The sequence below is a fragment of the Convolutriloba macropyga genome, unplaced genomic scaffold (genome assembly GCF_964194025.1).
Source record: "Convolutriloba macropyga unplaced genomic scaffold, txConMacr16.3 SCAFFOLD_1513, whole genome shotgun sequence".
NCBI lineage: Eukaryota > Metazoa > Xenacoelomorpha > Acoela > Convolutidae > Convolutriloba > Convolutriloba macropyga.
This window is the reverse complement of record NW_027449194.1, coordinates 1-23,942: the sequence shown is the minus strand read 5'-3', so window position 1 is coordinate 23,942 and position 23,942 is coordinate 1. Positions and strand designations below refer to the sequence as shown.

The following is a 23,942-nucleotide window of genomic DNA, read 5'->3' as shown; positions in this document are numbered from 1 at the left end:
CGAAAAATAACAAAAAGTGAAAGATTCCCCCATTTAGGGCTCAAAAACTAAAAAAGACATTTTTTACCTTGAATTTAGGCCTTCCTAGCAGTTTCACCACTCTAAGCACTTAAAAAACTACTAAAGCTACCTTAGCCTTCTGATGAAACTTTATGCCCACTGGGCCTTACCTGTTTATTCCGTTTTGAAAGATCAAAGTCATGAAAATTGTATCAAAACGTCTTACAAAAAAGAAAGACAGAGCACCGATACAATCCAATTCTTGGGTGGTAAAAAGGAGAGCGCCTAAATTATAGCCGTTGAGAAGCTGACGGCGGCTATTAATTAAATTAATGTAATTGTTCATCCATTTTTTAACAGACATGAACGTGGCAAATATACTCAGGAGTGGTAAAAGTTCAAAACGTGATTTCATCTGGTTTTACTTTTTCTTCTTTCTGCGTTCTCATCTTAATTATTTCTTCATTGTAAAAATTTTGAAAGCTGCTGTATTTGCTCGGTTGTATTTTGCAATGCAAACTATTATTCTACTCAAAATTTGAAAGTAAATTCAATAATACTGTAGTGTGCATTTAACGAAAACAAGCATTTGAGAAATTTAGTTATCTAAAACGGGAAGTATTGCAAATTTATTTGTAAGAACACTAAGGATGATTAATTTTACTTGAAGACATACCAATATTGAGAGTTGTTCTAAATGAAATGTAGTTGTTGGCAATGTTACAAATATTGAATATTCAGCCAAAAACAAGTATTTTTTTCTGATTTAGTTTTTCTGAACGTTTTGCAGGAGACAGTTTCAATTTACTAACATTTAAAATTGCTAATCCACAGAAATAGAAAATATTTTTTCTTTGGAGAGGAATCAGTAAGCTGAAAGTTTTTGATCAAAATTAAACCCTGATTACCATAATCGAGAAGAATATGAATGATCATAAGAGAGTCCTTTGGGCAAACAAGGGTCTGTAAACGGCTGGCCTCCGTAATGGATCCACTTATTGGCGATACGTTTATTTCCCATAAGAACTGGACATCCTCCGTGGTAAGTCCTGGGTTCCTGGACTCCGTCTGAGTTGAGGTTGTGCCAGACCAGAGCAGTCCCCTTTCTGGGCTTGACAGCCAGGTTGAGGATTGGAAATGCGGTGTAGCCACCTTCGGCAACGTCGGAGAGGTAGACCATAAAAGTTACCAATCTGTAATAGAAAAAGAAACTTACTCTACTGCCATAGTTAAGAGGTCGACATCGGAAAGATTCCGTATCAAGTTATAGCGTGTCCCATAAAGTTGAAATAATCGAACGCTTCAAAAACACCTTCCACATTGCTCATTTGCATGTCAGTTGCATGTTTTGGCGTTTTTCGAATGTTCGATTATTTCAACAGACTATACTTGCAATGTACGCCCATGTAATTAAGGTAGGGAATTGACCCTCCCTCTCCTCGACTTTATTTGTTTTTCATATAGTCGAGCTCTCAACCTGCGATGTAAACTACTTCCCGAGAAACTGAATTTTGAGGAAAAAGGAACTTATTCAGTTCATATAAAATAAGTTCACATAACAAAATAAGTTAAAAATAAGATACAGAATTGATATTATTGATGTTTTTTATACTATTATATATTGAAATAATGGGGGTGGGGGTGTGTTTGATCTTTTGAACTGCTTTGGAATATAACTCAACTCATTGCAGCATGCAACCATCCACATTCAAACGGGTGGAAATCCACATTCAAAATTTGGCTATGAGATCAAAGAAATTCCTCATCGAAAAGATTGATAATTAAAGTTTGTGACCTATTTTCCCAGCCGAGAGGGTAGAACCACTGTAGGGGCAGGTACTTGTCCTCAAAATAGTCAGAGTGGAAGTAATAGTGTCCCCCAATGCCATAGTTGCCCAATTGCCACTTGTCAGCTGTCGTCATACTTTTGTTTATGGCTCTGCCCACCCTATGGGAGAGCTTGGCTGCTATCGGGGCTTCGTGGTCGCCCAGCCACGCCGTGTTACCTGTTAATGATTTCAGTTTGAAAGGTTCTGATCTATTTTGTCCCCCTTCACAACTTGGGCAAGTGAGCACACAGTTTTTACGTCTAAACCATTCGCGTGTTATAGACTGTCCCATTAATTTGAACTCACCGAACGTTTGAGAACTTCAAAACATGCAATTGAGAAGCAACGTGGTCATTTGAATGTCAACGCTTTTTTGATTAAGCTTCATTTCGCCTATTTTACCCCCATCTTTTATATGTGAACTTTGACCTTTGAACTCTGACAGAGCTTTGCTGGCACGCCATACATTACTACGCGTAAAATGCCAATGACTGCCAGCGGAACCTGCCTGGTGGGAGGGAGTGAGCAGCATACAAAATATAAGAGGACACAAAAAATTGTCTATTAATTTTTGCAAAATATTAATTTTGGACCGCTCTCTTACAAAATAAATTCAGTTCACTGAGGATGTCTGGCATGCTGAGCCAGTGCTCTGCCAATTGGAGAATATTGATTTTCACTGTTTTGAGGAGTTTATCGACAGAAAATTATATAAACATAACCGACTGAAGTCTGATGAATTGCTCTCAAACAACCGACTGACGTTTGACATCGTCAGTTGGGCTAGCCGTAGATTAAAGGTATTTTATTATGCCTTAGGTTTAATTATAGGGGTGGGGTGGAGGAGTTACAGGGATGAGTGTGGGCATAGGGGGAGGAGTCGAGGTCAAACTCCAAGAAATAGCCTTTACAGCATTAATTTTTGTCTCTTGAACGGTGAATTGCATGCCTAGAGATTAGTGAGGCGTAAGGCTACGAGAGAACTCCTCAGGAACTCCTCCTCCTCCTGGTTTCATCTGTTTATTCCTTTTGAGCAGAAAACATCAAATAAAAAGATGAAAAGAATCTATCAGAAGAAAAGACGGTACTACAACAACCGCATCAAAAAAAGACCTGCAGGACTAATAAAATTGCTACAAACTTCGTCACAAGACATTAGTAATTCATTATGTTAAAATATGGGCGCAAACAGAAACATCCGAGTTTTCTACGTTTGACTGCCTATTGCAATGCCAGTTTGGTTTTGTTCGTGAACGGTTTTTTATCCGCAGAAAGAAATGCGATTAAATAATTATTACTAACGCCAAAATAATCAATTCCTCGACTTACAAACCATGCTCGACAGAAATGCGCAAATGAAACAACTGTTCTTCGACCCATGAAAAAAGACATGCTCCAACTTTATTTGCTATGAAATGTTCCTAGCTGGGATAAACATAGCCGCGATAGACGCTTGTGAGACCACTAAAGAAAACATAAACCGACAAATGTCGGAAGAATTGCTCTTGAACGACAGGCGAGGCAATTTAATTCAGGGGCTGTAGCCTAGATCAAATTATGGGTGCAAAAATTTTTGCCCCCGCCGGGATTCGAACCACTGCCCTCCCGATCCACAGTCACAGCTACTAACCACTGCGCTACAGATCACAAACCTCACTTATTCTGCAACCGAATTTATATTAGCTTTACTTCAGAGCAATAGAGATCACTCAAAAATGAAGAACGAAAGCGTGAAAAAGTCACTTGAGAAGTCAAAGAATGTTCTAGAAGAAAAGCGCAAAACAGTCAAGCGAAAAATTAGCATAAAAAAAGACACACGTTTACAATAATTGCTATGAACTGCGTTTAAGAGCAATTAATAAGATAGACAGATCGCCCACCAGTCTTTTAATAAACACTAGATTTTTCGGGTTAGAGTCGGACTGTTAATTTTGTTACACATATGGTCTATAAGGAGAAAGCTCTAAACGAGCCTTTTCAAAATTGATACTCGAAATCAAAAACTCAAGACTAATTCTCAAGAAATAGACTACTTAGATGCACGCTATTGATCTATAGTAAATGTTCGAAAAAGTTCCATAAGTGAGTTCAGGAGTCATTTTTTAGTGAGGTAAATCACGCAATTGACCTAAAAGCAGAAATGGCGTCAAGTACAAAGAACTTAACTACAAAAGAAGTAGAAGGCACTGAAGTCATTGAAAAGGTCAATTCCAAGAAGTCAGGTCGTAAGAATCATCGATGGAGACGACGAATTAAAAAAAAATAGCAGGACAAGTCCTGATGTACTATTCAAATAGTTTTCATTGATTAAACAAAAAACTATGCCTAGAATGAACTATGAATGGATTGGGAAAGCGATTTTCAGCGTGAAAATTAAGATCCAAAAATTCAAAAAGCAGTTAAAATTAAAATAAAATTGCCGCATGTGAACAAAAAACCACTTACGAGAAAGCGAATTTTTGTTCAAATACCGTTTTCTCACTCTACTTTAAAATTAGAGCGAAAAAATTTCACGCCGCTAAAACCACTCGCGTTTTCGCTCCACTTCGTGTTTCGGCGTGACCAAAATCACTACTCCAATTTGACTTCAAAAATCATGAAAATGTGTGAACAGATCTTTAAAAACATAGCCGGAAGAATTCCGTAAACAACTCGAAGTGAAAATCCATTTGAACGCCATCCAACTACTCATCAAACAAAACGTGTCTTCACTAATTTATGATTAGCTTGAACCAAAGTCATGAAACAAAAAGTAAAAACAATAAAATCAAATCTGTTAAAATATGATAAAAATTCTGATCCAATTTTGCTATAAATTGAGATCCCGAAAAAACTATCTCTGCCAAAATAATTTCATCAAAACAACTAGTACTTACAAATACCACTTACGTGAATTTTGGAAAAATACTTTAGGCTAAAATTATGAAAAAAAAGCTCTTAAAAAAACTTTCACTGAAAAACGGGAAAAAGTTACTAAATTTTTTAATTTTTCAAAAACATATAAATCCAAAGAAAAAATCCCTTCAGCCAATAGGGTATCCAGATGCTCGCAAAACAATAGGCAAATCATAATATGCGATAAAACTTAGCTAAAAACGGAAAAAAACGAAAAACTGCAAAAAAAAATAAGAAAAAAAGTTCCAATTTTCGCCATTTTTTTGTCAAATTTCTCAACAAAAATGATTCTTACCCACAAAACTGTAACCAATTGTTATCATAAAATTGCTCAAATAGAAGGGGTTTCTTTAATACCCATTTGAGCCAGTAAAACAAAATAATCGTCAAAAAAACGCAAAAATTAGCCCGAAAATCAGCAAAATACATTAAAAACCTCCAAATTATCATAAAATTAATATGAATTTCCGGAAACATTCAAACCACTACCAAAACCAGCCTAAAATCAAAACAAAATCATAACCAAACCTCTTAACCAAAATAAATGAAAAAAAATTGCTTTAAAATGCCGCATGAGAACAAAAAAACTTCGCTCGCTTAGAGAAAATTTTTTCACACATCAATTTCTCGCTCTCTCAAAAACAGCGGTATGAACAAAAACCACTCTCTTTTCGCTCCGCTCTTCACTTTTGTTCAGCGCCAAAATCACTCCATATTTTTTCACGCGTTTCATTTCCCGCTTTAAAAATCACTCCAATAAAATTGATTAAAAAAAGGACTTCTCCAATACTCCTCTTCGAGTCGTAAGAAAGACAGCGCCCCAATACTATTCAAATTCTTTGAATTGTAAAAAACCACAATATCCCCAATAATAGCCGTTATCACTTCGCGGCAATTAATGAAAAAACTTTTCCTCGACTTTAACCAGTCGCAATTGGTCTATAATTAAGAGGTATCCCCAACTAGAATTATTGATTCTTTCCATAAGTCGACGTCTAAAACTGGGTTCCAATATGCTATGGTATACTGGGGTAGGATACGCACCCGATCTGGTTTCACTGAATCGCATCTTCTCGTCATCAGTGACCATGACTCCTCTACTGAGAGTGGGTGAAGCATCCCATAGATCATCTATCTCATCATCAGTGAAAAAATCGTAGATCACAAACACCTGAAACAACACAAATCAATTCAGAATCACAATAACACGAATCACGAATGTAAGAGTTCGTTCATTTTTATAAAATCGTTTTGAGGTTGCTTATCTACGAAATAAATTGATGATCTTGGTGTTATGATTCGTGATCAAACTTACCTGTCTAGATTTTTCAATAATGAAATTGATCTTGGTCCTTGATTAGATGTCCTGATTCCAATCAGAATCTTCACTGCTCTTACTTTAGCTACTTTCCTGTTCCTTATAGAACTTATTTATAGAACAGTTTACTGTGCAAAACTGTTATGAAATAGGTATACCTTTTTTTATTTGAGAGTGCGCTCCCAGGGAATCAAATGCACCTTGATAAGATTTGTCGGTAAGATCTTATCAGGGTAGAACAATATTCCTAACATAGTCCTAAAATGTCTTCTTGACATTAATATAGTCTCACCTCAAAGTCAATCACAGTATGATCTGCTATGACTCAAATTAAGGTACGAATTGAAATGAAAAATATTTCCGCCTCGAAACGCCATCATATTTTAGCAGTGAATGTAATGAAATGTGACAAAATTTTTCACTGCATTCAACCTCCCGATTTTCTCTGTTTTTTAGCGTATAAAACACTTGACATCTCAACCCGGTATAGTTCATATGTCGCCGTTCCACAGATCAAGGCCAAAAATTTTTTCTGCTCTATTTTTTTTGCTTTATTCAAAAAATTGTAGAAAATAGACGCTTTTTGATCATTTTTTGCTACATACTGGTGGATTTTCCAGCATCCATTCAACTTTGAGTGGTTTCCAAATAAACTCCGGCTTCTCTCTCCACAATCCACATTTGAGAGTTGGGTCTGGGGTGGAATGCTTCTCTGGTTCCCTGCAAAGTCTCTCGTAACTGACTTCTAACTCCCTCTTCTCATCCAGACATTGATCTCCTCTTATGCAGTACTGCTTGTCACACTTTTCTTGGTCGGCTTTCTTCATTCGCACTGACAGTGACAAATTGTACCTGCAATTAGCGTTATTCAGTGCATATAGGTTTGAATTTGTCGTGGAAAATTTAATCAGGGCCAGCTAAAGCCCAGGAGCTGTGCTAATATTTGCTAAGCCCCAGACGAACTCCAACGGTTATCTTGTAAGATCTTGCAAGATTCTTGCGAATAGCGTTTATCTTGCAAGATCTTGCAAGACTCTTGCAAAAAAAGTTTATCTTGCAAGATGCAAGATCCGGACGTTTATCTTGCAAGAATCTTACAAGATCTTGCAAGATAACCGTCCGATTTTGACTGGGGAGGTTCATAAGCAAAAAAAAAAAATACACCGATTGCTTTCAACAGAGAAAATACTTTTTCATAGGTGGAAAAAAACAATTAACTGACTAAAAATGAAGATTATAAAATAGTTTACAATATTTTGAGTGGTTATAAATAGCTAAACAATCCCAATACTCCAGCAATCCTAAAATGGGAAATTTATAAATTCGGTGAAGAAGCCAAAACTTTAAGAAATCCTCGCCTGAAATGCGTAAACTTTATACCACGTCTTTCAAATCAAACTTTCTGTGTAGTGTTTTTTCGCTGCTTTACAATGGTTTACATCGAATCAAATGCCAAAAGAGCAAATGCCAAAAGAGCAAATGCCAACAGCTGAGAATTCTCGTGAAAGTCTTTCATATTAGGTTGATAAAAAATGCTACACCCATAAAGTTGAAATTCTTAAACGTTTCAAGAATCACTTTCCAGAGTTGAAAGATCAAAGTTCGAATTTAAAACTTGTGCAAAAATTCTGGCCAAATGGATAAAACTTTGACATTCAAATGACCAAATGGAGAAAAACAACGACTTCGAATTACAATAATTTAAAAGAACTGGTTAAAAATTTGATGCTGTACTGTGATTTGTCAAATGATAACCATTATATTTTAACCTGGAAAAAGCCTGATTTGTGCAGCAGAAATGAAGAAAAACGATTCACATTTAAACGTTTAAACATAACCGACTAACGTCGGGCGAATTGCTCTCAAAACGACCAGCGAGCTGTTGTTTTTGTCAGTAGCTGGCCACGGTTTAGTGAGGCTAACTTCAGCTTGATTCGACTCTGCAACTTTTAGTTTTCCAGCCTTGTTAGTAAATAAATGAAATGAACTGATATTTTAAAAATTTGCAAAATATTGCAAAATTTAAAAGAAAAGCTTCCAGATTTCGCAGTGAAAATGTTCAAATCTATTTTTTGTCTCTGTCAAGTATGTCAAGTAAACCCTCTGCAAGACTTGAAAATCTTTGTTAGCCAGTAATGATCGTTAAACTCAAGAAAACGACAAAAATATCCAAAAACTTGGAAACAATCGCAAACTTTAACAAAATGTTACCAAAATTCGAGATATTAAAATCTTCAAAACCATTTCATTGTCTCAAGAGACTATCCAGAATCACTGTTTCAATCCTAAAATACTTTCAATGAATCTCTACTTTTGGAACATGATAAAATTTCCAAAAATTTGAATATTTTTTAACTTTATCCAAAAATTACTAAAACTGGAGTCTTAAAGAATTTTGATAACAATTCCATTAACTCTAAAAACTATGCGACAGCCTATCACCTAAAATTGTAGGAGGTCCCTAGGACCCTGGTTACGGAAAAAAAGATAAAAATTTTAAAAAGGTTAAAAACTTGAAAAAAAAAACTGCAAAAATTTTTTTTAAAAATTGCTGATAATAAAATCTTTGAAAACTTTCCATTACATATAAAGACTATACAGTAACATATAGTCAAACCTTAGAGGAGGCTAAGTGGCTCTAGATAGGGGGAAATCTAAAAATGGACAAAAACTTTCAAAAAACGACAAAAATGCAAGATTTTTCGATAAAATTTGTCATATAAAAAAAATGAAAGCTACTCTATGGCAATTAGTAACCTTTATCAAACCCTGAAGGACGTCTTCATGCTCTTGCGTATGAAAAATAAATGTCAAAAATGACAAATTTTGCACGTTTTGTCAAAAAAAATGCTAAAATTCGTGACATTAAAATGTTGAAACCATTCCACTACAACTAAAAACTATGCAGTAAATTTTTATAAAACCCTAAAGGAGGTTCCTTGACACCTAGGGGTGAAAGAACTCAAAAAATTGCCAAAATTTTTTTAAAAAAACCTGAAAAAAATTGTAAAAAATTAGAATAAAATTGTGTGTTTCTAGCTATTGGTTGTTCGAACGTAGCCACCGGGGGGGGGGGGGGGATTGTGCACCGGGGGGGGGGGGCGATGGGGGTCATCAATGGGGTGGGGGGCAACAGCGCGAGGGGGGCAATAGGGGGGTCAACAGTGGGGGTGTCGTCAACCTCTAAAAACCACCCCTTCTAGCATAAGTACAGGTCTCCAAAACAGTTTGAACTTAAACAGAGCTGAAAGGCTCTAGGAGCACTTAATGCCCGTTGGGTGCTACCTGTTTATCCCGTTTTTGAGAACGAAAAGTCAAAAGCGTCAGACAAAAAATTGGTCAAGCGAAAAATCGCATTAAAAAGACCGACAGGACTAATATAATTAAAAAGTTTTATTATGAAAGAATAATTAAATATCTAAGTTTAGTTTCCCGAAAGAGATAAACTTTAGGCAGCACATTTACGTCGTCTTAATTAACAGAACATTTATCTTCTATCACAGAACATTTCAAGGGCTGATGAAGTTCTGAGGATGACAGGTAACTTTTAGATCACGTTATGATCATAACGTTAATGTCATTCTAAAAATCAGACAGCTTTTTCATAAAAATTTAAATTTTTGAAAGTTTCAGCTCACCTCAATCTTTTTCACAGAAATCGGAAAAGGATCTTCGCAGCTTATTGCGTTTAGTGATATTCTTTTTCAACTCTTAAACGCAAGTTCTACAACCTGAATTAGATGGCGAATTACAAGAGGGAAATTTCTGACGAATTCAATTTTATTTTTTTACTACTCCTATCGCAAAAAACTTTTATCAAGGTGCTCATGGCTTCTTAAACTTGTTTCTTTTTGTCTTCAGCATCGTTAATGTACGTACTACTTCGATTACCTTAACATTAATGATGTTAAAGTATGCAGAAAAAGTTAAGGCACTCAAAAACTGTGCGCTTGTGTATACAATATAGTGTTCGCCACTTTTAACAAATTTTGTAAAGATAATTGTATGGCAATAAGTTTCATTTTTTAAAGGGAACCAATTTTTTTTTGTTTGGAAGAAATAGGTGTAATGTGTAACCTTGCAGCTGATGAGACTGCGCTTTGTCTGAGCCACTCTAAAGCCCGGCACTTGTCATTGTAATCAATGGCCGCCTCCACAAACAGCTCAATCTCGCCCGGACGCAGACCTCGCAGACCACGGTACGTCTCTGAAATTGAACATATTCAGCTTCAGTGAACAGTTTTGATAAAAATAATACCCAAAAAACCGGGTAGCAGCATCGGCACATTTTCACCGGAATATTGAGAGAGAAATGCAACGCTGTGCCGACTTCAGTGATCTGTTCAATGAGCTGATCTTGTAAAAACTGAGCGCTTTTTAGTTCATTTATTACATAAAATTCAGAAAATTCCTCGACTTGGGAAAATATTGTGGATCTATGATAATCAAATGACGGTTTAGCATTCATAGTTCTGTTCAGAGCGAAATCCAGCTTTATTCTACAGAAATGGATTTTCGCCGCATTTTATAGTTCGTGATAATTGGGTTATAGACATTTTTTTGCGGACATATTCCAATAAAATTCAATCAGAGGGGTGCCACATTGCCACCAATAAAGTGAAAACCCGATTGCGTGGGTCCAAACGCAACTATGCTGCTATCTCAATTAATGAACCGTTTTGCGAGTTGTACTGCTCATTTAGCTATCATCATTAACAAAATGATTTAGTTAACGTTTTCAATTCAATTTACTTGCCAAAATAAAAATTTTATTTAAAAAACATGCTAATTGGGCTGCTCTTTTTGCTATAATTTTTCTTTATAGAGTTTTGTCAGAATGTCAGTAAAAACAGAAAAATTTTGCCAAAAATGCGCTGAGCGAAATGAATTGATACAAATTTCAGCCTTATCAGAGCTTTTCAGCGCTTAGTCCTTTAAGAGTTTTGTGCTAACTTTTAAAAATAAAAATTTCAGAACATCGATCAACATAGTTTTCAGAAAATAAAGCTCTGGGTTCCAAGTTATTTGATCGTTTACTCACTAATTTTGCCCTTAACAATTGCCGAAGTGTCCAACTGGTATAACTCTTGAAGTCTAAGCAATCCCAGAGCAGCCTTCTTTAAATCCATAGCACTTATTGTCAGAGTCTCGATGTCTTTCAGCATAGGAGTAAACTGAGGATAGGTCACTATCTGTTGAGGATTGTCGAATAAAGTGTCCCAAGTGGCAGTTGTGGAACCGTTGCGGGTCAAGGTGCTCAGAATTCTAAGCAAATCAAATGATTAAAAGCACATTAAAGTTTATTCAGAAACTTTTCAAAGCAATGCTACGCAATTAGAAGTTTTCCAACAAAAAAGGCTCCCACGAGATTAAGTGTAGAGAAGAACATTAAAACAAATCTTATTGAAAGCATAAGCGGAACCAATTTCTCAACTCTTTTCTTGTTATCATTCTTATCTTCTTATGTTATCATCTCCATAGATATCGAAGAAAACAGATGACTTATAAAAACGACTGAGTTTTAAAAAAATCAAAATTTCATTCTTTTTGAAGAAATGTCCGCAATTTTTCTGGAAAACTTTCTGAATTTCGTCTTTTCGCGGATTTATCAAAGTTTAGAATTTTGATTAAAATTTTGGAAAAAATATGTTAAAATTGTTGACAATAGTGTTATTGATTTTACATTTAAAGATAGTAGAAAACTCATCATTTATAATAAAAATGACCGAATTTTCGAAAATGGAGCCAACATTTTAACCGAAAAAGTGGGAACAAACAATTTAGCAACCATCTAAAACATTTAAATGTAAAACCATTTAAACTATCGTAAACAATTCTAACATATTTTTGCAAATTTCTCATAGTTTGGGTAAAAGTTGGAAACAATGTTGGAAACAAGTTGAAATATGGAAAAACATCAAACATCAGTCGAAAATTCACAAATTTTTCATTTTCAAAAGATCCGCAAAACAAACATTTGAAACGTTTCTGATAAAACCACTCAAGTCTTCCGTCAATTATATCATTTGAGAAAAAATGACTGAAAAAAAATCATTTTAAACATTAAATTTAAAAATTCGTGAATGGTAATTTTTTTCTTGATAGTTTTTCGTTTACTTGAGGCAACTTGACTTCCGTTTCCATGTTTTTTTTTGTTTCTTTTCCATTTTCGTGTTGATTAGTAATAAATAGGGATCTATGTTGTTCGGTCTCGTAAATCAAAGGCCAAGAATTGTGAAAAAAATTTAATACAGGCACTAATTTTTGCGGCTTAAAAAAACTGACACGTGTGAAACATCTTTTCGTTAGTTTGTGCCTCATTGATTCCAAGCAAAACTGGTATAAGCCTCTCAAAGACTTTCAGCGAGCTTTAATCAGTAGGTTATAGAATGTGTATTTCGATGTGTGGCCCCTATTTAATTGTTGTAATTATCCTGTTGTTGCTTTTCCATTCAATCGCATCAGCCGAAGTGCAATTGGCTCGCTAATGAAGCATAAACAAACCTTCTGAAAATTTTCTCGTTGATAGCTGTCCGATTTTAAGACTTTATGACTATACGTTCATAAAAACATTTGAGATTTTTTTAGTTTTGTACCTATTTGTTGTTGTTTTCCTCTTGTTGCTTTTATCATTAACAACCGGTACCAATAGTTTTTTTTAATAAAGCATAAACAAAATGTCTAGAGCTGAAAGTTTTTTTATATTTGTGCAAATAATGATTGACTATTTTCATGAAATATTAGCTAGTTTCTGAGTGGTCAAGTATTTTCTGTTCTAAATGTCATCATAAAAATATTATTGAAAACGCAAAGCACATTGAGTCACTAATGTGGTAAAATTGAGGTTATGGGAATTGTTCCCATCTTTTCATGACTTTTTTAAAACTGATTGCGTTCCCAAATATTATTGATTTTTCAGCTTTCTGTAGTTCTAATTTTTGTTATTTTAGTTTCTGCTGTCCTCTCGTTTAGTCGCAACGACAACTGTTTATGTTGGTTCTTTAGAATAGCTAAATTGAAAATACCTAATTGCTTCATTAGATTTCTAGTGGATTTAATAAGCTTGGCACTTTTCAGTTTCAAAAAAACTCAAAGATTCTTTGCGTTCCTTTAGTTTTTGTACATCCTTCTGTTATTCTGCTTCGCGATCTCATTAATGACGCAATTGAAAAACCCTTCAATGACGCAAATCCAATAGTTGCTTTATTTGAGCTCATATTTAGCTGTTGGAAAAGTTTTGACATCAATTGTTTCTTGACCTTTTTAAAACTGATTGCGTTCAGAAATATTATTGATTTTTCAGCTTTCTGTAGTTCTAATTTTTGTTATTTTAGTTTCTGCTGTCCTCTCGTTTAGTCGCAACGACAACTGTTTATGATGGTTCTCTAGAAGAGCTAAATTGAAAATACCTAATTGCTTCATTAGATTTCTACTGGATTTAATAAACTTGGCACTTTTCAGTTTCAAAAAAACTCAAAGATTCTTTGCGTTCCTTTAGTTTTTGTACATCCTTCTGTTATTCTGCTTCGCAATCTCATTAATGACGCAATTGAAAAACCCTTCAATGACGCAAATCCAATATTTGCTTTATTTGAGCTCATATTTAGCTGTTGGAAAAGTTTTGGCATCAATTGTTTCTAAAAAGAGATTTGATTTTTGATGATTGCTCGTGTTTTTTATTCTTTTTGCATTCTTTTTGTTATTAATGTCTCATTTAAATTTTTATGTTAAAAATAATCTAATCGTTGTCTAGGTTGCAGTGGTTTTTAAGCTTATGGATTTTTTTTCGAATAGGATAAAAAAAGTTGTTGTTTAGATCTTTTCGTTTGATGTAGCAACAGTCAAATTGGTTTTAGGTACTGAAAACAGAAAATGACAAAATAAGAAGGCACAAATTATATGAGGAACTGAGATAATTCGTACATAAAAAATTAAAAAGGATGAAGCATTTTACGGCGTCCAAATAAACCAAATGACTTAAATTATATATTTAAATTTTCAAAAATTGTCAAAATCTGCAAATAATTCAGACAATAAAAATTGAAGAGCTGTGCTCTAATTTTAAACAGTTTGAAGTTTCAAAGGGATTTCGGCTCTTAGTAGAAGTGTAAACTGCTCTGCCATATTCTACAGATGTGTTCTATTGAAAAAAAAAAGATCTGATTATCTACAGAGTAGTCAAATTCAAATCTGTCGACTTCGAAACAAATTGATATCATTAGAACTGAGCGCAACGCTAATTGTTAGAACCGAAATTGGCACCTTTCAATCAAATTGGAAATGTATAGTTCGAACAGGTTTTAACGAAGCTTTCGTTTTCTTCTAATTTGGTAATTATAAAGTTTTGGAAGAAATAGATGAATTAAAGACAAGATTCAATATTTTTCATTCAATTTGCAATAAACCCCTGGAGTACTGAAGTATTGTATAGGACATTCAAATATTGATGGATAATGGTTGATCCCAGGCGATGTTTGATCAAAATATGCGAAAAAAAATTTAACTAACGTACTTTTTTGTGCTTTCCTTTCATATTTTGACCATTTGTTGGCCTTCTTTTGCTTTTTACTAACTTATTTTGGACGATTTGTTGGCTATTTTGAGACATATGTAAGCATTGTCAAGTCTTGTCTAAAACTGGCAAGTGTAAATAAAAGCTTTGGCCGAGACATGTAAGTCTAATTGCAAGTCCTGGCCAAGATTTGCTTTTAGACGGACTTGAGCTAGCCTGCTAAGTGTAGAAAAGGACATGATCATAGCTCTGCACCAGTACTAATATCAGACTTGCAATTAGACATGCTCAACACAGATATTGGCCTAAAAAAGAGATACCTGTGCTTGTGTATAATGCAGACAGTGTTTGCAAAATTTTTCAATTAAGTCTGAAATATTTCAGGCCTGTCGTAATTATTCAGCCTGTTGCTTTTGATGAAGCAAACGGTGTTTCATTAAAAAAAAATTGAGAAAAAGAAAGATGAACTCCACAATTCACCTTACGTGTTTCACAGATATACAAAACAGAATGGTTTCAAAAAATTAACATTTAGACAAAAGAACATTTATTGAGATCACAAAATAATTCAGTTTTTATATGACTCATGCCCTTAAAGAGGTTTAAGGTTACGAAATACAAAGACAATTTACTGGGAAAGACAAGGACATGATAGAAAAACTATTTCACCGCAGAGAAAAACGGAAATTTTTATCAAACACACTTGAATGGAAAAACTTGGCGGACTTTTGAATGATGTGATCAAATTTTCAGTGTTTTGGTAACATCAACAACACTCAAAACTCTGGAATATAGTAGGACAGTGCTTGATCAGAGAATGATGTTGGTCTTTAAACACTGAAAGTTTGAATTAACAATATTCTCAATATCTGAAAAATGATCATAAATGCAATAAAGCGAAACAAATTCTAAAACAATACTTTTTTGAATTGTTCTTAAAGAACCCAAGTGTAGCATCAATATCTTCTTTATCTTGGAAAGACTTTAAATTTGAATAAAAATGTTTTCTGTTTATACATGGCTTCTACACTGCCTCTGATATTTGATCGTTATTTGATTAAAACCAGATGGAAATTCTGTGTTCTCTTTTTTTAATAGCCTGAACAGATATGGTTAGGTGCGCAAAAATTTCAAGTGGACAAAACTTTGATCAGATGATCAGAAGCCCGTGCGGTCTGAGACCTCAACCTGGGAATAGATCGTGTTAGCAAAGGGATAATTAAGTTTAAGTTAAATAAATGAGCACCTCAAATTAAGATGAGAGAATCGAGAATGTTATTACCTTTTGAATTTGGGCCACACTTTGCTGAACTTGTACACCAGAATGTACTAAAACAGAAAACAGTTATCAAAACGACTCGATATCAACCCTGTAAAATAAAATACTATGTTAAAATATTAACATCGTCAGTATTTAACATCATTAAAAACGTCATTCTACGACATATTTGAAGAATGTAGACATTTTACCCAGTACTTACCAAGTCATAACAATTATTAAGAGTTATTATGAAAAACGTAGCTTAGCAAGACATACAAAGTTTTGACCAAACAAGATCTTGATTGGCTCATCAAGATGTAGTAAGCTTAACGTGGCTGAGATAAAACATATATGCGACGCATTGTTGATGCAAGTTTTGTCATTATGATTACAATGACGCTCTGATAGAGGCATTGGTAAAAGAATTAATATCTAGCCTGATTGATAGGGTGGTATATGATGTCAGGGTCAGTCCACGGAGGTTTCTTCACAGGGTAAGTCACATCTTTCAAAATGTCCTCCTCCTTCAACAGCTCCTAAAATATATTCCCTCTTCAAGCTGCATCAATCGCTTGTCTTTCAAGGAGGTGGTTGTTTTTTCAGTACTCTTCTTTCGCACAAAAGCAATGAACGAACTGTTAAATCTTGGCTAATCTCTCCACAGTTTTTGATTCCTCGAAAAGGGTGTGAAAAGTTTACCTTCAGGAGTCTTAATAAACATTTTTCTGCTCTTCTTACAAACAATCAACCATGAAGAAAAAACACCGAGTACAAAATTAAAAACCATTTTTTTGTCAACTTTCAAAGCTTTTGAAATAAAACCGCGATTTATAATTATAGGGCGGAAGAATCATCCACGTACGGAAAAAGAAGAGTTAAAGCAAAAATGAAATTGAAATCTAATATCAAATTTTGTAATTGAAAAGGTTGCTGAACCTTTTAATCTCTTTTGCGCCTTTTCCTCGGCATGTGTACGCAAGAGGTGTGTTTAAAATGCGTTTGCAATTAAATAGTGCCTTAGCCCCCTGAACAATGTTTGGTATAAATGCAATTTTTGCTCAGTGAACTTGTACTCAATGCATACGTAAACATATATATATATATATATATATATATATATATATATATATATATATATAATACGTGAAAATAAGTGCATAGATGCTGCAGAAAATGTTACCAGAATTAAACATTCTTTCTTTATTTCTTCTGGTAAAGAAGCTAAATATAGTAGGTTTTTAAAACCTACTAGAGCCCAAGTAGAGTGCTCAAGTATATTGAGAGTAAATGGAATTGATTCTGTTCAATCGCAATTTTCTCTATATTTTCTAATTGTGAATTATGAAACAAGGAGCCTCGATAATGTGCGATTGCCCAGAATTTTCCCACCCACCCGTCCACCACAAATCGGAACACATCAAGCCAAAAATTTTTAGGAATGTCAGTTGAAGTGATGCAAACTTCTTGAATTAGCTGTTATGTTCAACAAATATAGTTGCAATGAACTGACATTGTTTCACCTGTTAACTTTTCAGTTTTTAGAAAATATATATTCGAAAAGCTTTAAAATACAATTTAAAAAATAATTATAAATTTTTAATTGACAGAACGGGACATTTTAAATTCTCTTTTCAAATTAATATTTTTTATCATCATTGATCCATGATAGAATTTCGATCAAATTATAGTCCTGAACTTTGTTAGACTTAATAGAAAGAAAGTTTAACTTACCAGATTACTAAGACAAGAGCAAATCGATTTTAGTCACAAAATTTATGAAAAATTAATCGTCAATTAATGTTGCTTAGAATCAATATTCGGCTAGAACTTCTGAATCTAGATAACTATTATTAGACTGAGACTATTTGATGTGAATTCTTCCCAGCGCGTATTGAATGGTTATGATACCACCGGACATGTGAACGAAATCCTGGGAAAGTATAATTGCATTTTATTTGTGTTATCACTTGTGATTGATTTCTAAGAAATTTGAAGAAGCAAAACATATTAGAGAACCCTTGTGGCGCCCACTGTAATTCCTGGTATTAGGATTAGGTTTGTATATTGAACTTCTTGCAACGATAACGGGTATATGTTATAATCATCAGATGTCTCTTGTAATTTCTACTGTAAGGTATTTTTTTAATCGTTCATTTTAAGAAATTAATTTTTCTGCTTAGTTAAAAATGCTTTCTAATCCGCTTGCAAAAAACCGTAACCAAACAGTTAATGGCCCACCAGCTTTCTAATTCACAAAACGAAATTTAAAAAAAAAACTAATTTTTTGTTGACAGTCATAATCCTTCCTTGCTGAGAACTTTAATTTCACAACAGTTTTGCCTGATCAAACTACGATGGATCAACAGACAGTGAAACTCCCGACATACTCGGGAAAAGCTCCGGATTTTGCAATCTGGAGCACGAGATTTCTGGTAATGATGCCGACGAATGGACTCTACAAATCACTACTTGGGACAGATGAGCAACCAAATGAACCTGCAGGACAGCCAATTGGTCAAGCAATGATGAAAAGAAGAACCAAAAGGTGCTGATGGATGCATATGGGAACGAAGTTTTAGTCATCAAGGTGAAACGAAGCAATGTGTGGTGCCATCTCACACCTACTCTAGATGCGAGAACCCTCATGCTGATGTGATATGACTGTGTAGGAGATGACGGCATCAGAGATAGAGCAAACGCTTGGAAGGTTTAGCAAAAGAGAGTTCTGCGTGTGGAGACGCCAACTGAGGTGACTTTAGTTTGTTGGTACAGCTTTGTGATAGAGATTGGTGGTACGAGTTGAAGAAAAGTCTGTAGAACTTCCAAGAGATTACAGCACAGAGACAGAATAAATCAAAAGGGAGACACAGCTTTGTGCTTGGGATCGGATCCCTGGACATTTTGCCAAGAACTGCAGGAGGAAAGAGGCGGCACAATGTAGCAAATGTTGTTAAAATTGCAATACAGACAGGGCATGCAAGAGACAAAAAGTTGAAGGCAAACATGATTCAGTGGCAATTGGTCCAACAATGGCTACACCAGACGAGGAATACTGCGCAACTCTTACCCAGGGGAAGAGAGCAGGCATGCCAGTGGATAGTGGTTGTACCGATCACATAGTTACAAACATCGACGAGTTCCTGTAGAATGTGCCCATACAATCAGTGGCAGAAATACCATCGAAGAGGCCTCCAAAGTAGTGGGCAGAGGTTGTGTGAGGATCAGCATAACCTAAATCAAAGATTAGTTCCAATGCAACTAAAGAATGTTTTGTGTGTGCTTGACTCTCCCTCAAAACAGCTCTCCTATCATTCTCATGCTGCAGGGAATGGGTACATAGTGTCATTTTCGGGAAAGAAATTAGCTGCATGAAACTCCAGAAGGGAACTCGGGAAAAACTAAAGCTAGAAAGTAATTTGTTTTACTTACCTTTCAGCGTTCTAGAATTCAATATGACTTCCAACCGCTTGAAACTTGACATTGAATAGGTTAGCAAAAACAATTTGGTCATTTGAACCAACCGGATGTGTCAGGATTTCACCACAGACAGTGGGGGAACTCGACGATGTATGCAATTGGTGCGCATTGCCCAAGATCACTATGACTGGCACGCTTTGACGAAGTGTTGCAGAGAACCAAAAGAGAAGGTGTAGAGGGTGTTCACGGATGTGACGGGATCCTTAAGAGTAGAGTCAATATCAGGGTTCCGGTTTTGCATTGTGCTGGCAGACCAGTATACAAAGTTTGTTTTTGTGGACTTGCCTAAGGCAAAGAGAGAAACACTGGCGAGCCTTAAAAAAATTCTTCTCAATGTGGGGACGCCCAAAAAGCTGAGACAAGAAAATGCAAAGAGGTTTCTTTCAGAGCAGCTCCAAGTTTTTTTTGCTTAGATAAAGGTATTCTACAGGAGAAGTTCATATCAAAACCGCCACAACAGAATGGATTAGTTTAGAGGAATAACACGACACTGCTTAAGATCGCAATATGCTTTCTCATTGAATTAGGACTTCCCAAGATGCTGTAGGGAGCAGCAATTCTTTACGCAACAAAGATCAGAATATGGTTTTGGACGAGGAGAAGGAAAATGCCAAGCAGAGCTGATGTGTGGTATAAAACCCAAGCTATCAAACAGTAAATGATCTATGTTTGGTTGTAAAGTCTTCTTGAGGAACACGAACAAAGACGTCGGCAATCTTGAACCCAAGGCACTGGAAGAAAAATTTGCGTAATACACTGAAGGAGACAAGGGATACCTGGTGTACGTACCCAACACACGCAAGGTGGTGGCAGTGAGAAATTTGATCATCAAGGACTCCAAAGTCGCTGACAACACATAGACTGAGAGTAAATTGTTGTAACTAAGACTGACTCTGTGGAACGCAAAGAAATCTACTAATTCAAACAAGGTGACGATTGGGACCAGTGGCACCGGGCAAAATAGACGAAGTTAGGGCGCTGCAAGACAACGAGAATTAGTAACTAGTGAGACCACCCACAGACAGGGACGTCATACGGGCAAATGGGAGCACAAACTGAAATTTGGACCTAGTGGTCAAGTTGACAAATACAAAGGACGCTATGCAGCAAAGGGCTTAAAACAAGTGGAAGGACTGAATTATTTTGAGATTTTTGCGCCTACTTGTAAGCCAGAGACGTTCAGGATTCCACTCCTATTATCAGCGAAGCAAGGCCATGTGACGCTTCAATTTGATGTCAATAGGGCATTCCTGCTCTCACCAACAGAGGAAGAGGTGTATCTGGAAGAGCCACAGGAGTTTTTAAAACAAAAATCAGATAAAACGAAGTTAATATGTCGACTGAATTAGTCAATTTATGTTTTGAAACAGGCTGCCAACAACAGGTATAAGGAGCTAGAAAACTTTCCACTGCGACAGGCGTTTCACCAGAAACAGGAACGATCATTGTTTGTTCGTGAGAGCATAGACAGAGGATCACTCCTTCATCTTGGTCTTGGTTGGGGACATCATACTAGCATCAAGAAGCATGACAGGGATTTTCCATTCAAGAGGACAATCAGGGCAACAATTCACTTGATGATAGAGGGCTACTACACTGGTTTCTTGGGTTTAAGAATCAGAAAATAGGAGGACAAAGTCACAGTCAACCAAGATCGCTAAATAGAGACAATTGAGCGTTTTCAAATGGATCAATGCAAACCCTCAAGAACTCCGGCCAATTTGAATTTGAAACTTAATACAGGTCAGAACGGAGACAAAGTATTGGATCAGAGGATCTACAAACGCTTCTGTATCTGGCCAAACAGACGAGGCCAGACATCAAGTTCACAGCCAACATTCTGTCCAAAAACATGAAAGCACCTACCAATTAACACAGGATATGCAGAAAACAACTCCTGCGATATCTTCAAGGTTCAAAAGATTAAAAATTGCTTATAAAAAAAGGCTACTTGTGACATAGAGGGAGAAATAGATGCAGACCGGACTGGTGATGTGAACAACAGAAAATCAACGAAGGGCTATTACTTCAAACTCAACGGACGTGGCACACTCAGCTGGGGTGTCAAGAAGCAGACCACAGTTACTCTTTGTTCATCAGAAGGAGTATATCAAGTAATGGCAGCAGTAGTTCAAGAGGTATTTTGTCTGAAATATATTTTCGAGGATTTCGACATCTAACCCAAACATGTAATAGCAATAAGAGAGGACAATCAGAGTTGTATCAAATTGTGCCAAAGCCAGTTATGCACAAGGGCAGCAAAAACATTGAGACTCATTCGCGACAAGACCAAAAATGGGACTATTTCAATTACTTATGTTCCTACAGACAAAATAGCAGCCGACATCTTCACGATATCCGTGCCAGTATCGAAGGTGGAAACTTTCAGAAGTTTTGATGGAAACAGACTCTACATAACCAGCTAGCGTCTGAGTGGGGGTGCTAAAATTTCAATCATACTTTAGCCCTGAACTTAGTTAGAATTATGAGAAAAAAGTTTAACTTATCAGATAACTAAGACTAGAGCAATTTAATTTTCGTCTCAAAGTTAATAAAAATGAATCGTCAATTAATCGTACTTAGAATCAATATTCCGTTGAAACTGAGGAGTCTAGAGGACCATTATTAGAGTAAAAATTAACGATGTAGAACCGGATTATGATACCGACGGAAACGTGAACGAATTCCTGAAAAACTCTATTTGCTTTTTATTTATGTTATCACTTAGGATTGATTTCTAGGAAATTTGCAGAAGCAAAACAAATTGGACAACCCTTGTGGCGCCCAATGTGAATCATGGTATTAAGATGAGGTTTGAATGACTTTCTAGCATTAATAACGGGTTTATGTACACCTGATTTATGAGCCTGGTTTCATCCCCAAAATCAAATCACCATCTTTGTCAAATAATCAGATGTCTCATGTAAATCTCCAAATTGTACTGTAAAGTATAAGTTTTGATATTCTTCCATTTTGAAAAATTAATTTGTCTACTTAGTTCAAAAAACACTTTTTATTCAGCTTGCGAAAATACGTAACCAACAGGTAATGGGCCCACCAGCTTTCTAAGTCATAAAACTAATATTCAAAACAAAATTAATTTGTTGTTGACAGTCATAATCTTTTTCTGCTGAGCATTTTTTTTCACAACTGTGTTGCCTGATCAAACTACGATGGACCAACAGACACTGCAGCTGCTGACCTACACGGGAAAAGCTCAGGACTTTCCAATCTGGAGCACAAAATTTGTGGCGATGATGCCGACATAGGGGTTCTACAAATCGCTATTTGGGGCAGAGGAGCAACCCAATGAGCCTGCAAGACAGCCAAAGGGGCAAGCAATCATGAAAAGACGAACCAAAAGGTGCTGATGGATGCATATGAGAAAGAAGTTGCAGATATCAAGTAGAAACGAAGCAATGTGTGTTACCAAAAAAATGAGTCCCAAAATTTTTATGTTTATGGCCTTCTATGGGCCATAGATTCCTTTGGTCGTGGATATGGAATCTAAGTCCCCTTAAAAACGTTCTTTAATTCTATTCTAAAATCGATTTATTCTAAAGAAAATCAAATTTTGTCACTTTTGCTGAATGTATTTTGCGATCCAAAAACTTCATTTGAGACTTTGTTGTGTTTTTTGTATGGCTTTGATGTGGTATCTAAGATACCATAAGCACCATACATGATTTTGATATGGTATCTAAGATTGATTTATGGTGGTCAGCCCGGGCAATAACTCGTCAAAGTAAGCACAATTCAAAGACCCTCCAATTAAAACATCCTACGCAGAAAAGGCTTTCAAAAAATACCATTTGCAAATTCCTGCGATGATTATATCAAACACTAAAAATGACACCGCAAAAATACCCGCTGAACACATTAATCCTCCTCCAAAATGAGAGCTCGAAAATATTTTTTACCTGCAAAACTAAAGAATACTGGAGCACATCTCTGACACCCTGGCACAATTTGAAATCATACTGGAACAAATACAGTAATTTATCCCCGGAAGCGTACAGGCCACCGTGTGATGTATCCACCTGTTTCTCTTTACTGGCTTTACTGTTGACCTTTGACCCCTGCTGAGCTTCGCAACCAAATTCGTAATGATGATGACAAGTTAACAAGAGAAAAATCGTTAGAGAATTATATTGCAAGCTGAAAAAAGTACCTCTCATTGTTAATCTGTGCTATAGTGCTCAAATTTATTTTGCTGATTAACGTTGTATGCGAGAGATATTTTTGTACAACTCAAAGAGCAAAGAGCGAAAATGACAAAAGTCATATTGGTAAATGGTTTGGTTAATTTTCTTAGTCATTCTTGTGTGTGTAATGTACTCTTTAAGTCTGATACAAAAAACATTAAGTGAATGTTAAAGTTTGTAAGCTAAAACCATGCAAAGCTTAGCTTAGATTTTACCTTCAATGAATCTCTTTTTGCTCGAAGTTCCGGGACAATTTCTTCAAGTGGTTATATCTGTATGTATGTATGTATGTATGTATGTATACACACACACACATATATAAATATATATATATATATATATATATATATATATTTATATATATATATATATAATATATATATGTTAGCTTAATATCTAGCTTAAGATATGGTTTATATATATATATATATATATATAGAAGATA

General features: G+C 35.5%; 1 protein-coding gene across 1 annotated transcript; it reads right to left on the bottom strand.

The window, feature by feature from the left end:
• Positions 1–616: 616 nt before the first annotated feature.
• Positions 617–23,624, bottom strand: LOC142354851 (prolyl 4-hydroxylase subunit alpha-1-like). Its single transcript, XM_075407207.1, has 9 exons — positions 23,213–23,624; positions 16,253–16,351; positions 15,837–15,883; positions 11,084–11,307; positions 10,120–10,249; positions 6,648–6,894; positions 5,769–5,895; positions 1,796–2,006; positions 617–1,193 (listed from the first exon to the last, which is right to left on the bottom strand). The coding sequence occupies exons 1-9, from the start codon at positions 23,468–23,470 to the stop codon at positions 905–907; spliced, it is 1,632 nt and encodes a 543-aa protein (XP_075263322.1). The 5' UTR covers positions 23,471–23,624; the 3' UTR covers positions 617–904.
• Between the last annotated feature and the right edge of the window lie 318 nt (positions 23,625–23,942).

What these genes read in the sequence shown, in the direction of transcription:
- LOC142354851 (XM_075407207.1), bottom strand. Translation starts at nt 23,470, where the DNA reads ATGAGAGGTACTTTTTTCAGCTTGCAATATAATTCTCTAACGATTTTT. An exon ending in TATACCACCCTATCAATCAG is followed by an intron (nt 15,884 to 16,252) that starts GCTAGATATTAA and finishes TTTCTGTTTTAG; the next exon opens with TACATTCTGGTGTACAAGTT. An exon ending in GGATGCTGGAAAATCCACCA is followed by an intron (nt 5,896 to 6,647) that starts GTATGTAGCAAA and finishes GTGTTGTTTCAG; the next exon opens with GTGTTTGTGATCTACGATTT.